Raw genomic sequence first — 15,356 nt, 5'->3', positions numbered from 1 at the left:
ACATTGGTGGTGCCCACAGAGGCGTTGATGAGTTGAATTTCCAAGTTCAGCAGAGCAGGCAGGGTAGGTGTACAGTAGCCCCAGGAAAGAGGCAGACGTGGTTCTTCTATGGCTAACAGATCTGGGCTTGAGGGCCACAGTACAGATTCTAGCTTGTATTTGTGGCCCAGCAGAGACACAATTAATTACAGTTTCGGAGCTCATTGGCCGGTTTCCACCCAAGCAGGCAGCTATGCAAACCCATCCCTTGAAGAGTTGTGAGAACAGGCTAGGAATAAGATCAGAGGCGAGGTGAGAAGCCCAGCAAGAACCCCTGCCAGATGAGCAACTCCGGCATGGGCCTCCATGCCCACCTGCGACCTGCCTCCCAGGGATGTAGGAGGGGCCCCACCGGTGAGGATTCCTTAGAGATGTAGGAGGAGCCCAGCCGTGACCCCCTGGGGTACATGAAGGAAAAGCCCCACCAGTGAGGTTCAATTTTGAGATTCCCTGGGCAGGGAACTCCACATGCCCAGCTAAGAGTCAGGATGAGTGAAAAGAAAAACGGAAGCCAGCTTCTCTGTCACCTACAGACGGAGTTCCCTGGGCTGGTAGGGATGTCAAAACAGGAAGGAAGGTGGTAGCTCGAAGGCAAGAAACCGGCACCGCACGTCATGAGAGTGTCGCACCGGTCACTCAGTCTGGCACAGCCCAGGGGTGGGGATGCATGGAAGGAGCAGCGGAGTGCCAGGGCTGCGTGGGTGTGGCTCTGCCCTGGCTGCAACATCGCTAGAGAAACCAGACCAGGAAACAGTTTTATAAGCAACTGGAAAGAGATCAGACTGCCTCTCTGCCGAGGAATTTATCTGTTGGCCAAAATATGGGCCAGGCATGAGCACTGAGGGAGAGAGAGCATGGCAAGGGCCTGGTGTCTTCTGCTGGGCTTAGTCTGAGCCCAGGGAGGGAGGCAGGCTGGGTGCATGCCCGCGTCCAGAGTGAGGAGTCCTTTACAGTCTCACTTCCCACTCGCAAAGCCCTAGATGACAGGAGTTCCTCAAGGGTGGGGCTCAGACACAAAGAAGTAGCTGGGGAAAGTGGATAAAAGCAGGCAGTATTTAAGTCATTGCAAATCAAGGCTGGGAGTTTTTATGGGGTGTGATGGTGGATCCTGGAATAGATGAGCTGGGGCTGAAAGCGGCAGCTGGGGGAATAAAGCACTGACCAGGAGAGAGCTACAGAGAAGGGCATAGGTCCCAGACGGGTGCCAACCCCACCTCAGGCTGGCTCCTTGTGGGTCTCGCCATCTGAAAAGTCCTTGCAGGGGCGGGGTAGCTACCACCTGGGGCTGCTGAGGGGGGTGAAGGGTAAGCAGAACTTAAGCCGAGAGCTGAGAACGCGGCTCAGCTGGTGGAACGTGTGTCTAAAAGGCAAAAAGCCTTGAGTTCGATCCCCAGCACAGTAAACTGAATGTGGCGCATTCGGCCATAATCACAACACTCAGGGCACGGAAGCAGGGAGGTCAGAAGTTCAAGGCCACTTTGGCTACGTAGTGAGTCTGAGGCTGATCTGAGGTTATAAAGAAAAGGTAAAAAGTACCTCACCCCCATGAGGAGACGAGATACGCTTAGCTTTAAGACTCACTGGGGGCACCAGCCCCATTGTGCGAGACCTAGATGCCCAGTACCATGCTTAGGCACAAGTCTGCTATTTTTCTGGGCATCAGCAAAAGATCCAGGTTGGTTTAGGTATCCTGGAATCCTGGATCTAGACCTGTGGGCACAAGGGGACAGTGCAGTAAGATCTCAAGCCAAATATTCTGACCCGCCACATACTGATGAGCAGGTTCCTTGGCCAGTCCACAGTCCCTAGGTGTCCCTGGACAAGCACTGGGCATTCTCTCCCTGCAGATCTCAGGGCATTCATCCTAAAAGCCCAACACTACAGCGCTCGGACCACCTTTCCAGGACTCTTGTTCCTGCCCTAGAATGACCTGAATAGCGTGAGCCAAGTGCTACTCCAACATGGCTACACTCTTATCCAGCAAATATTCTGGAGTTTGCAGGTTACTATCAGCTTAGCTCAGAAAGGATCCACTGGGCACCGCCTATGCTGGTCCGCTGTAAGATCCAGCAAACTCCAGACCTGTCTGGTTCTGTATGGTCTCAACTCTGCCTCCTGAGGTACCACAAGCCTGTGATGGACATAGACACCATCCACTCCACTCCGCACGTGAAGGCACTGAAGCACAGACCTGTCATGCCTGACTGAAGTCACACTGGCTGCTACCCAAACCACACCCAATTTTAAAGCGCTGAGGTGCAATGCCACGCTTGGCCTCTAGGTGATGCCTTCCTTTCTTCCCACCCCCTAGAGCCAGAGATCTGAATTCCAAGCCTTGGGGCCACTCCACAGTGCCAGAGCCATGTTTTGCTCTGTCTGTTGGGAATTCTGGTCCGCTGGGTGACCTGAAGCTCAAAATGAGATCCAAGTGTAATTCACAAGGTGGAATTCCCTCGCTTCCTCTTGTAGTGTCCAGGTACACCGTGGGGCCAGGTAGGCGACCTAGGCAGCAAGCACCAATTGTAGGATCAGAGCCCCACGGGGCACACACACACCAAGACAGCCAGGTCACATAGCTTTCTGAGTTTTTGATTTTCTGTTCTGAAAAGTTCATGATTTAAAGATGTGGGTCACACCCTGCTTGACTTCTCTGGCCCCATCGAGCTTACGGCTAAGCTGTACCAGCTTAACTCTTGGCCCCTCTGACTGATGGATGACTCAGCTCCCACCCAGCAACCCCACCCACCCTCGCCCTCGGCATTTGGCTCCTTGAAGCCCTCTCACCAGCTGTCAGCTGAGATAGAACAGACAGACCCTACCTGGCCATAATCCCCCACTATCAGACCTGCTCCCACTAAAATGGAAAGCGTGACTCAGACTCCTAAACACACAGGCTGCTCACAGCTGGATGCTGCTGAGACAAATCCGCAGACTCTCCAAAGGCAGACCAGACCAAGTCAGCCGGGAACTGAGGCTGAGGCTTTAGGAAGCAGTGCCCAGGGATAGGGACCTGAGCCCCAGCCCTTACAGCACACACAGCCAGAGGCATGGGGGGGGGGCATGGAGGACACAGGACCCCTCCCTCGTCCTGCTACCATCGCACACCTCCCCTTTCAGTCCCTACTACAGTGATGAAGACTCCAAAGAAAGGGAGGAAATTCACCTGTCTCAGCCTTCTCTACTGGTCCTGACACCCAGCCTGAGTGCCGCCCCTCGGGCTGGGCAGAGTTATTCCCAGAGCACAGATGTCATCCTAAGGGGTCAAGCTCTGTCCCTCACCAGTCGCAAAGCTTCTGTGGGCCTGGCTCTTTTCAGATTCCCCTACCATCATCCCTCAGGTGCAAGAATCAAATTAGCATGTCTTTGGATTGTATTATGTATGCTACGACGTTTGACTTTTCAGAAGCTGCCATTTGAGCATGAGAACAAAATCATTTTTTGTTGATGAAAACCAAAATCCTTAAGTGAATTCTGGCTTGGGATGAGGGCAAAATTTCCAACAATGTCTCAACTGGCCCCAAACACAACTCTGCCAATTTGTACTGTGCATTTGTACAAACTAGTGTTCTCGGCACTGACAATCATAACATCCGGATATTGAGCGGCTCTGAAAAACACCGAACGCACTATACATCAGGTGATGACAATATTCAGCCCAGTTTTAATCTTTATATAAAGATGAATAAGCATGTCCATCTCATTAGCAAACTTGCTTCCATCTTTAATAGACAGTAAAATATGTCTATAGCAGAGAGTTGTTTTTAAAATAACCTTCCTCACACTTATCAGTAAACATTTGATTTAGGTGTCTATTTTATATATCTGTATATCCAGGGTCACATGAATAGAAAAGGGGGGAGAGGAGGAGTGGGGGGACAATGAAAAAGGAAGGGGAGGGGGTAAAGTAGAGGAGGAAAAGTAGGACGGGAAAAGGAGGAAAAGAAGAAAAAGGAGGAGAGTGTAAGAAGGGGAAGAGGAGGAGGCAGCAACCGTGCGTCTTACCCTTCACCCGCAGTGACCATGGACAAACGTGCCTCTTCACATGTGGAAGGTTCCTTCCACCTTAACCCACATGCAAGTTACCAGACCCAGGGGAAGTTTTGGGGGGAATAAGACACCAGAGCCTGCTTGGAACCCTGTGCCCCTCATGCTCTGACCCGCCTCAGTTGTCCTGACCTGATGGCACGGTACCTGAAGGACTGCAATGAGCAGATGAGCCGTCTGCTCCCTGTTCTCCAGCCTTTCTAGGGTGCAAAGGCAAGTAGCGAGAAGGGCCTTGGCTTTCCCCTAAGGCATCCCACGTGGTCCTCCTGCCACACTCTCCAGGCCCTTGTACAGCAGTCCCTTTGGGAGCCTGCAACTCCTCCTCAAGGGCCAAGCAGCTGTTTGCAATGGGCCCAGCCCTGGCCCCAAGCAGAGGAGGAGCATGTCCACAGGCTGGACCCGGGGAGTCACGGGGCATCTGAGGACAGGCAGCTCCAAGGCTAGGAGACCCGGGGCTGCCCCTCCCCACACACTGAGCCAGCAACAGTGAAGAAATGGGGCGGGCCTAAAAAGGCAGGAAAGACTAGAGGCCCATTTTCAGTCACCGCTGAAGAACAGGGACCAGCCAGCCAGCCTCAAGCCCGAGTTTGATTATATTAACACCGTGGCTTGGCGGTAGTTTACAGCACCTGCCTGCCAGGGGTGGGGTGGGCTCTCCTGCCTGCACACCATCCCAAGCAGAGATGTTTGGGAACACTGATATTCATTGCCTGCTTAGACAGCAAGGATGAGACAGGCGGCACTGACCTCCCAGCCTTAGGAGGCTGCACAGCACCCCCAGCTGGCTGGATTCAGGACATCCAGGTTCCTTTTCTCAGCACCAGGATTATGGCAGAAGGACTCTCTGCCAGGCATCACCAAGGGTCTGGCGCCCCTCTCATCACCACCTGTGACTTCAGAAATGCCCAACTCATCTGAGTCTAATTATCTGCAAGTGGCTTGAAGCTGGAGGCCAGCCCCTACATTAAGCAAGCCCTTCTGCATGGCATCTATCCGTTCCTGGGCGAAAAACGCCTTCTGAACTAACTCCCAGGTGTTTGATGCAGGAAAAGGTGGGACAGCCCCAAAGGGTGACCAGTGGGATCCCTGCCTCTAAGGAGGAGCTGGAATGGTATGGTACTGTACCCACACACACCAGCTCCACACTTCACAAAAATGAAAGGATGCTCCTGAATCCCAATCAGTAATAAAGACAAGCTACATAACAGTTATGTGACAGGCCATCTGCTACCCACATGGACTGGAGGCAACTCACTGTCACAGCCTCGATGCCCGCAGCAATCCCAGTACCTCCTACAGCCAGCTCTGCTTCCGAGTCACTGAGATCAGAGAGATGGAGCAGCAGGCACAAGAGCCCGCAGCCAGGCGCACACACATGCTTTCCTGATACACAGGGCCCTTCACTGTCCTGTTCTCTAAGGATCTGCAGAACTTTCTCTTCCAGGGTCTGACATCCAACCGAGCTGGCAGCAGGGGAAGGCCCTCCCCAGGGACTGCCTGCTGTGTCCAGAGTTGTCCCAAACTGCCCTCGACTAGTGACTAACACCAGAATTTGGGGAGGGAGTTCCAGAGATCTTCTTAGAACTGGCCCTGTGGACCCACATGCACTAGGCAGGGTCTTGGGGCCACTGAGGCTGAGAGTTATGTGTGTGCCTGGGTTATGTGCGTTCCACCTGCTGGTTTCATTCTGGGCCCCCTGCTGAACCCCTCAAGGTCCTTTTTTGAAGGAATTGGATCTGCCCACTGTCCTATTTTAATTTCCTCAAGCCCAGAGAACAAGGGCATGTCTGAGCAGGGTCACAGGCACTCTGCAAAAGGCTAGCATGCAGCTCTCTGGGGACTAGCCCTCTGTTCCAGGGCATTGCTAAAGGGCGGGAAAGCCCCTGCTGCAGCTGGAGTGGCAGTACAAAAATATCTGGGGTGCAGTTTTCTTGATACGGGCACCATACACAGAGCCCCCATCTTGTGTCATATAGCAGACAGTCACTGCAGGTCCTCAGCCCCAGGCTCTCCAGCCAGTATCAGCCTGAGACCACAGAGTTGCATAGCCAGGACATACTCTGTGAAGGCGTCTCAGCCCTCCGGCTTCAGAATCACCTACTGAGGGGGTAGCTGAGCTGGTAGAAGGGACTGGAGCCTGCACCATCGGCCTAGCCATGGGTGGCTGGAAAACAGGGTGGTCCCAGGCTTCCCTGCAGCTCCTTAAGAATCTCCAAGCAACACAGCTCCATGTGTGAGGCTGCAGGTTCCATGTGTGCCCCCAAAAAGAAACATACTGACATCATACGTGTCATACAATGAGGTCAGCTACAGTAGACACTGCGATCCCCTTTCAGTTTGCCTCAGAGATGAGGTGGCATTTTATGTCCGCTCTGCAGATGGGAAACCAAGGCATGCTAGATGCTTCTGTTGTGCTAAGTCCCAGTACACAGGGAAAGGCAAGATGCAGGGACCTTCCTTCCCAACCCCCAATTGTGAGCTGGATGTCCGAGGGCGTGGGAAACAGCTGTCCTCTGCCCCTTTGGCCTGGAGCCTCCAGGGCACTGACCCTCTCTAAGCTCCATCTTGGTGACTCTCCTCATTCTTCCCACACAGATGGGTCACCAAGAAGAAAGTGCAGTCTCAAGGCCACACGAGTGTAGCTTCTCCAGAGTAGACCCACCTAGAGGGAGAGAACCCCTGGACGACAACAGGCAGAGCCTGGAGAGGAGGAGGGGGAGTTCTACCTAGGAAGCTGGCTTTTAGGGATGTGTCCCCAAAGACTCACAAAGAAAAGCAGGTGGTGTCAGCAATCTGCTTAAGAATTCTGGGGTGTGGGTAGAGCAGCAGTGGGCAGACCTGAGAGTGTTGTAGAATATGGGGCCTTGTTGCACTAAGTCTGAAGTTACCCCCATTACCCTCAGAGCTAACAGACTCTTCTCAGTCATGGCATGTTTCAGAACCTCACACCCCATACACTCCAGTCCAGCCCTGGTCCCTAAGATCTTCTGGGAAGTAGACGGGAGTTTGTGGAACCTCTGGGGAGGACTGGCTGTACCCCACGGACAGGAAGGAAGCAGTGTCCTGGTCCTTCAGCAGGAGGGGCCATATAAAGAAGGAGGTGGTGGGACATTCCCCACTTTTACACTGCTTCTCCCCCACTTTCACACCGTTTCTTCTCACACGTTTGCCCCAGCCAGGCCTTCCCTGCTGAAACTCAAGCCCTGTCAAGAGACAGCACCTCCTCCAAAGGTCCTCCCCATGTTCTTAGCATCCCAGAGCCTGACTAAATCCAAGGGAGAGCTCTCCCTGTGCCCACCATGGCAATTGCAGGCTGTCCCATACTGGGGCAGAGACTGGCATTCCGATACTCACATCGTCTGCCACTGCCCTCTGTGAGCTCTGACAATGGAGGAACGTTGGCTGGGCTCAGCATGTCAGCTGGGCATATACCTGAACCACTGTCCTCCCAAAGGAGAAAGCCTCAGAGGTACCGATCCTGTATCGTAAAGGGAGGAGAATCGCCACTGTGTACCTGGGTAGAGACATGTCTGTCTTCCTGAGTTACCCACCTCTGGCTGAAGGAAACAGGGAAGCCAGGCCAAGTCCATCTGGGTGGCTTTGAGTGGGCTGAAGGCCATGCGTCACTATAAATGACCATGGTGAGAACCACAAAGAGCAACTGTCACGGCTTCTTGGGACCTGGCCTGGCAGAGCCTCCTTGAACACAATGAAAGGCTCAGTCCCACCCAAAGATGTCCGAGGAGCACAAGCACTGTGCGGATCATGCTGGAGAGCAGGATTAAAAGTGAAGATGAACAGGAATGAGAAAAGAGCAGCAGGGGAACGCGTCCTCTGCATCCATCAAGGGACACCTACCTTCAATTGCACAAGGGGTGGTCCCCAGGGGGCTTAGCACAGTGCTTCTGAGGCAGGCCTGGAAACACAAGCTGGTCTCTGATTGGCCAGTGCTCCATGGGGCCTGACAAGCGCCTTCTTTTGGTTCTCCAAAGCCTCTGTGGGCTTGGCAGGAACTAGCTCATTTGGACAGGCACCTCCAATAACTGGCGTGGTTTCCAATGACCGTTGAGTATTTTTTCTGCTTCCCATGTTAACTGCGCTTCACTTGACAAAGTCACCTAAGCGGGTGTCTGTCCCCTCGACACATCCCACTTGAGAAGCTCCTGGCAGCCAAAGATGGCTTACCAGTTGCTCACCAATGCCCTGGCACCTACAGTGGCTGTCAGATCAAAATGCCACCGAAGCCAATTTCCTCACCATAGCCCTAGGCTTCCCCTCTGCACAATGCAGCAGGGTGGCCCACCGGTCCTCTTGACACATCACACTCAGGCTAAGATGCTCGTTAGTCTCAATGGGAAGTCAGTTTGTCCAAGCTGTCCCCAGCCACACGTACATATTGATGTCATTCTGTGCCATTTATTTCTCCATTTTAGAGGATGATATGAAACTCCCCATTGTCGAGACATTGGTAAGAAAGAAAAGGATGGAAAACTGAATTTGTCCATAAGAACCCAGCATTAGAGCCCCAGAGATTGCTCTACAGATTATGGATACTTGCTGCCAAGCCTGGCAGCCTAAACTCAATTCCTGGAACCCTGATGATGGAAGAGAACTGACCCCTGCAAGCTGTCCTCTGAACACACACACACACACACACACACACACACACACACACAAATGAAACACCAAAAAAAATGTTAAGAAAGAACTCTATAATTAGGAAGCAAAGGTATACCCGTGTCATGACCAGAAGCATCTCAGAGTCTGCCCCTGGATCTCCAAGTTATTACACTTTGAGGAAAGTGGGTCAGTCTGTGGTTCGTGTCTTAGGTCTGAGTCACCAAATAATAGTAACATTTACCACAGATGTGGGGTCATTACTGAAGCTGGGAATAATCCAGAAAAAAATGACTGTGTTCATAAGGAGCCGAGGGGTTGACGGCTGAGACTACGTGACATGGGGGACAGAAAGAGACCCTGGGGCCTGCAGTTTGCACCCAAGTCTGTTTCTCATCTCCTGTCCTTCCGTTTCATCCCTTCCTCCAAGAGCCGGAAGAGGTGGCCAGGAGCCACGATTGGGCGGGTCTTGACCCCCAGATCCTCCTCATAGAGAAGTAGCAACAGTGGGAGGGGCATGGAGGTACCTGGTCCACATTGCACACAAACAGACCTCCAGACTGAGCTTGGGGCCTCGGGAGAGGTGACAGTCACAAATGAGCACGGCTTCCCATGCTCCCCCCATCCTGAAGACCCAGTGTGGCCTTCTAGGGAGACCAGGCTCAGCTAGCTCCAACAGCACATGATAACAGCCTCTAGCCTCATCAAGAACCCCAAAGATCACAAGAGAAATCATGTAGCTTGTCTGTGCTTCACCAGGCTGTGTATTGCTCTCACAAGAATCTGCTGTAGTCACAATCATTCATCCGCTCACAAGTGGGGAAACTGAGGCCCAGGCCAGCTGGGAAGAATCGGAGTTGGGAAGGGCATGCAGACTGCCTCACCCAAGTCTTCTTTTCTTCCATCTATCACCTGGTCTGCAGGCAGGCCATGTCCCACAGTGACTACAAGATGGCCTGGTTAGGGCCCAGGCAGGCTCCACCCATTGAATCCCAGCACATCCAAGCAGGGCCCGAATTGCCACAAGCATCTGACAAAGTGCTGACAGCAGATGAGCTGATTACGTGGGAGAATACAACTAGATGGGGAGCCCAGGTGTCACACAACATTGCTCTTTTCATTAAACTGGGGGGACATGTGGACCAGCCCACCCTGTGGCAGGACCCAGCGCCTGTGGTCACCAGGAGCTCTAGGGCTCCAGGGTCATGAGCATCTCTTCACCTCCCATTGTGCACAGAGCACCGAAACGTCTCAGGACAGCTGTGAAAACACATATGCACATAAGTGTGCTTTCATCCTCGCACACATATGTGCAGTTACACGCACAGTTGTTCATACATGCGGGCATAAAGCACATACAGGGACATGCGCACCACATTGGGCAAGCACATTACACACACACAGTCTTGACGTGCACATAGCATCCATGAAAACAACCCTGGAACTGACCTGTCCGGTGCCTTCACACACACACACTCCTCAGGTGACTACGATACCACCATGAGGGGTCTAGGCAGTGGGCCATATGCAGATGAGAGCCAGGCCAGAAGACAGGAGCTGCATGACACCTCCTTTCACATATGTACTCCTCCCCAAGTTTCTTGATGTCCCAAAAGGATTTAGGGAACCCTTCCCTTGTGCAAGTTACTAGAGAGCAGAGCTTGCGAGACAGTCCTGAATCCCCGAGCCTAGGTCACTGCCTCAGAGGCATTTGCGGAGCCACCCAGTCAGTCTCGGGCCCCCTCAAAGTGACACAAGCTCGTCGTTCCAATTTCCAGGAATGAAAACTGAGGCACAGCAACGCATCCTGGCCTAGCTAACCCCTCCACCTCAGAGGCAGAGACAGTACGTGTCGGCTCCTCCTCAGCTGTGCACAGCCTCTGGAGTCACAGCAACCTCACCACCAAGGAATGTCCCCCACAAATCATCGCCAGAGTTCCCACAGGCCAAGTCAAAAGCCTATCTGGTCTGTATCATATCCTGCTACCACAGTGCCAGGTCCTGCCTCCCATCCTGAGCGGGATGGGGATACCAGAGACAGCTAGCGAAGTTCTGGAGACCCCTACTTCTCTTTCAGTGGCATTTCTGTTCTCCTGGTGTAGGGTCACCGAGGCAGGCAGGAACCGGGGGCCTGCCAACCCACTGATGAGGGGCTTTCCAGCCACGGCAGACAGCCCAGAGTGAAGGTCCTAGGATAAGTTTGGAATATCCAGCTAGGAAGGAAGGACAAGAGGAAGATTAAAGCCAGAGGGAGAGGGCCCAGTGGGGAATGGTAATAAAAAGCAAAGGGGGTCAGGGTCAGGCCACCAGGGACCCACATGGAGACATCCTCCAAGTTGGTTCCACAGGATCCAGCATGTCCAAGGCGGCCTAAGGACAAGAAGAAAGATGTCTGGTGCCAGGAGGGACTCGGAAACCCCTTCACCACCGCCCCCAGCACTTCCAGGCCAGTGCAAGCTAAAAGTCTGTGGTACTTGAAGGTTCTGCTGACGGTGAAGTAGCTGGGTGGTCCGAAAGGAGATGTGGAGACCAACACCCACTGAGTTCCTCTGGAAGGCCACAGACCTCCAAAGGGAAGTGGAAAGGGAGGGGCAGGGGCAGGGGAAGGAAGAGGAAGGGAAGAGTATAGGGGAGGAAAGAAGGAGAATGCAGGTAGAAGAAGCAGAAGGAAAGAGCATAAACTTTGCACTGGCCAAACAGAACACCCCATCTGTCCCCTTGGGTCCTGCCTGGACTGCGCCCCCAAGCTGGGACTATAGCCTAGAGTACTGGCTCTCCCAGGGTTAAGTTAAGAAATGGGTGTGAAATCAAAGACCAGAATGTCTGGCAGGAGGGTAGCCCTTCACTCAGGACTCTGACCAGGCAGTCGGAGGTTCTGCTCATTCACTGTTGAGCTTCTATCCAGACAGCTACCAACGAACTAGCCAACAGCATTAACTGTGCCCAGAGCCATCAATGGGCAGGTTGGACAAGCCCACATTACAGCAAACAGTGTCCTGGGGTTGGGGAGATAACGCTTGGCACAGTAGGCACTGCTTGCCATCCCTGATGTGCCGTGAGGGGACCAGGTTAAAGCCTTACAATCTGCTCAACAATCCCCTCCAGGAGGGAACAGGCTGATGAAGCAAGGAGATACAGAATGGAGCAAGAGGCCTCCAGCCAGAGGCAGGGGCAGGCATCGGGCATCAGCTGGTCTCCACTAAGGGTGTGGCTATGAGGAGCATCCAGAAATATCTACAGGGTGGGGTGGAGAGGCAGTCTCTGGCCAGCGCCGCAGGGCCAGCCTCCAGGACAACATCATCAGGGAAAAGGCTGTGAGCTAGCCCCACATCTGGGCAAGAACAGCTGGAGGGGGCCCCATAGCTCCAACCCTGCAGCCAGAGTAATACAGTCTGACAGACACAGAGGGCTTCTACAGGGAGCTGAGTTCCTCCACCAACTGGACGTAGCGGGGAAAGTGAAGGAGGGCTGGAAGGAGGACAGAGGTGGGAGGGAGGACCCAAGGATGTCCCTGTAGCCAACTCATTGAGTCACAGGAAATTTAACCATTCAGTATCTGTCAAGTCTCACAAAACTTGGCTGCCTTGCCCTGAAAATTATTGCAAAAAGAAGTCATGTGACTTGAGCCCACCAATAGCACATGGAGGAGATGACCTCAATTTCCAAATATTGGGGTCACGTTTCATTTCCCATTACCGCCCCCCCCCCCAGCTAAGACTTTTAGCAGCTCCCACTGCAATCTGATTTCCCACTCTTTCACACACTTGGCCAAGAAGGAGGCTGAAGAACTGTGCTCACAAAAAACTCAGAAAACATCTGGCAGATCCCGAGAGGGAGAGAAGAGCAGAGCAGGGTCTGCCTGAACTTTCTCCTGACTCGCCTGCCTCGAAAGTGGGCCGCTGTCCCTCCAGCCAAGCACTGAGAATGACTTCAAAGTGGGTCCCACCACAGGAGCAGGAGAAAGCCACCTAGAGCCCACCCAGAAACCAGTTTCTTTGCATACCTCTATAAGCCTTTTTTTGTCCAAAGCAAAAAGTCTAACACCACAGCTAGGACCCAGGCAGCCCCTTCCGAGTGGCCACACCCTCAACAGCAAAGGGAAGTAGAGGTGGGGGTGTCCTAGCACAAGGATGGAGACAAGCAGAGAAGTGGGTGGCCACAGGGCAGAGCAGGGCTGGTTGATGCCAGGAATGCCCTACCTATGCCCATAGTAACCCCAGCTTCTGGGGTGAGGATTCCACTGAAGGATTCCCTCCTGAGGTTCTAGGGAAACCCCAAAAGAGGAGCCAGGCAGGGGTGAGTGCCAGGGGAGCATTGTGGGAGTGGGGAAAGGTGGTCCATCCTGGCTCTCCTTGACTTTCTGAGGGATTCCATCATCCCCTACTTATAACTGAACCCTGCAAAAATCCAAGTCAGTTGGTCTAAGCCATGCTCTCCCTCCATCCCCAAAGACCCTGGAGCCCCTTCCAGGCCACTTTTGTTTATATCACATATCCACTGGGCACTAATGATGCCAGGAAGCGGGAGAATATTATAATTGGCCATGGAGCATGGAAAATGATTCTCCCACTAGTCCTGGAAGTGCCAGCTAAGAAGAGCCTTGTCCTGGACACGAGCTGGCCAGTCCACCGCAGCCACCCGCTGTTCTGTAGCCTGAACTCCTAACCACCTTCTCCCCGCCTATCAGCACATGCCCGATGCCTTCCTGCCCTGGGCCATGGTGGTTAGGGGTCTGGGAAGATTTATCCCACAGCTAACTAACAAAAGTGATACTGAGAATAGCATTGCTGCCCAGACGTGTGCTTGGAAGTGTTGGAACCCAGACAGGGACAGTCAGTGCCTCCCTGATTCTTCCCAAGGGATCAGGGCTCCTTCGAAGGGCCCATCCATCCTGGCAGGAGGAGTCTCACATCTGCAGATCATCTGAGCAGTTCCCAGTCCAGACTCCAAGGCCCTCTCCTGGCCCGGCTCTCCGTTCAATCCATCTTTGGGCAGAGAGCCCAAGAAAACTACCTCTAAAGGGGTTAGGAGGTTTGCGGTCTGATTAGGACCAGAGTTGGCCTACAACCTAACAGGGCTCCACAGTGCCTCCTGAACGCTTGGCGGGGACTACAGGGAACCCCGTCCCCTGGGAAAGTAGAGAATCAGCCCAGACAGCGGGAGCGTGTGTGCCGAGGGAAGTCCAAAGCTGGGGATTCAAACTTCTGGGATCCCTTTCACCCCCAGGAGTCCCCAAGGAATTGAATGGCTTTGACTCTAGGGGGCGGCCCTTCCCAGCTTTCAAAGGGGAAGTTTCTACTGAAGGATTGCGTGGGATGGGTGCAGCGGGTCGCCTGTGATGTGGACAGGGAATGTGAGGTTTGGGGACAAAAGTGTGACCACCTCTGCTCGGATCTAACACGAGGCGAACTCTTCCTTGGCTCGCGCGACAGCCCCACCCAACTGACCCGTTTGAGGAGGGGGGCAGTACGCCCGCGGGGATGGAGTTGGCCGGGTTCCCTCTCCCGGGCCCCCAACGAATGGTATTCGTTGTCTTGCCCGGTGCATTCCACAGGCCAAGGGGGAAAGTTCTGCAGGCTCGGAGGAGGCCGGCGGCCAAAGCGCCTAGGATGACAGCGGCGCGTTCTACAGTCCCGGAGGCCCGGTCCCCCCAAGTCCTGAGTGCCCTTACCTGCGCGGCTCGGAGGCGGCGCCCACAGCAGCAGCAGGAGCAGGAGCAGCGGCGGGGACAGGAGCGGGGCGCCCGGGCGCGCAGCTTTCCAGCGGGTGTGTACGTCCATACCAGCGGGGTGAGCGGGCCGGGGAGCGGGGAGGCGCACGCGATGCACGGGACCAGGGACACGGCCCGGGTGGCGGACACAGAGAGGAGCGCGACAACTTCAGGGAGTCATAGGAAGCTCGGCGCCCGCCCTATCTCCCCCGCGGCGGTGTCTGTCCTGGAAGGGGAGGCGGGCGCGCTCGCCCACGGCGCGGGGATCGACTTTGGCCCGGGACGGCCGAGACCCCCTCGCTGGCTGCTCGCTCGCGCCCTGTCCTCCTCCTAGTCCCTTGGCCTCCTCGCCGCTGCCACCCCGCGACCCGATCCCCGTGGGCGCTCAGCTGGAGTGAGGTCCTGCGCCAGCCGCGGGGACGAGGAGTGCGGACCTCGCCTTCGGCGCCCAGCACTTTTTCCCCCTTTCCCTCCCTCCCTCACTGCTGGCAGACACGGCGGAGGCTGTCGATCCCCAACGCCCGCAGCAAATCAGAGCCCGGCGCCCCGCTCTGCAAAGCCGGCCCCCGCCTCCCACTGGGCGCCGCGGGCGAGGGGGTGGGGACATCGGGCGAGTCGCGGCGAGGAAGGGGCTGGCCCGGGGCGGGAGCGGACGTGGGACGGGGGCGGCGCCCCCCGTTCTTTCTCCCCGCTCTGGGCGGCGGCCTCCGGAGCCCAATGGCCCACCCTGGTCCTCTATTCTTCCCGCCCCAGGTGCCCCGACGTGGACAGACTCCAAGAACCAGCATTGAGCCCCCCGCCCCACTCCCTGGCCAAAGTTTGTTCGTTTGAGTTCAAAAGAGAGAGATTGCCCTACCATGCCGAACTTTCTCTTTAAGGAGGAGTTCCGAGAGCTCCTTTTCTGGGCGGAGACTCAACTAGCAACTCAGCCAGAAGGGGCTCCCTA

At 54.7% G+C, this 15,356-nt stretch overlaps 1 protein-coding gene across 3 annotated transcripts in view; it reads right to left on the bottom strand.

Annotated features, from left to right (window-relative positions):
* Positions 1-14,853, bottom strand: part of Col5a1 (collagen type V alpha 1 chain) — a 150,757-nt gene extending 135,904 nt beyond the window's left edge. For 2 of the 3 annotated variants that reach the window (XM_041674302.1, XM_041674303.1), the window contains exon 1: positions 14,372-14,853. In XM_041674302.1, coding sequence (XP_041530236.1) covers positions 14,372-14,480 — 109 coding nt within the window. In that variant the 5' untranslated portion in view covers positions 14,481-14,853. Of the gene's footprint in view, positions 1-4,215; positions 4,297-14,371 lie in introns of those variants that run through there. The other variant, XM_041674304.1, reaches the window with a different exon arrangement.
* Positions 14,854-15,356: the final 503 nt, after the last annotated feature.

The sequence above is a fragment of the Microtus oregoni genome, unplaced genomic scaffold (assembly GCF_018167655.1).
Source record: "Microtus oregoni isolate MIOR12 unplaced genomic scaffold, Mior012 000025F_ref0000491, whole genome shotgun sequence".
Lineage (NCBI taxonomy): Eukaryota > Metazoa > Chordata > Mammalia > Rodentia > Cricetidae > Microtus > Microtus oregoni.
This window is presented reverse-complemented; position numbering and strand designations above follow the sequence as displayed.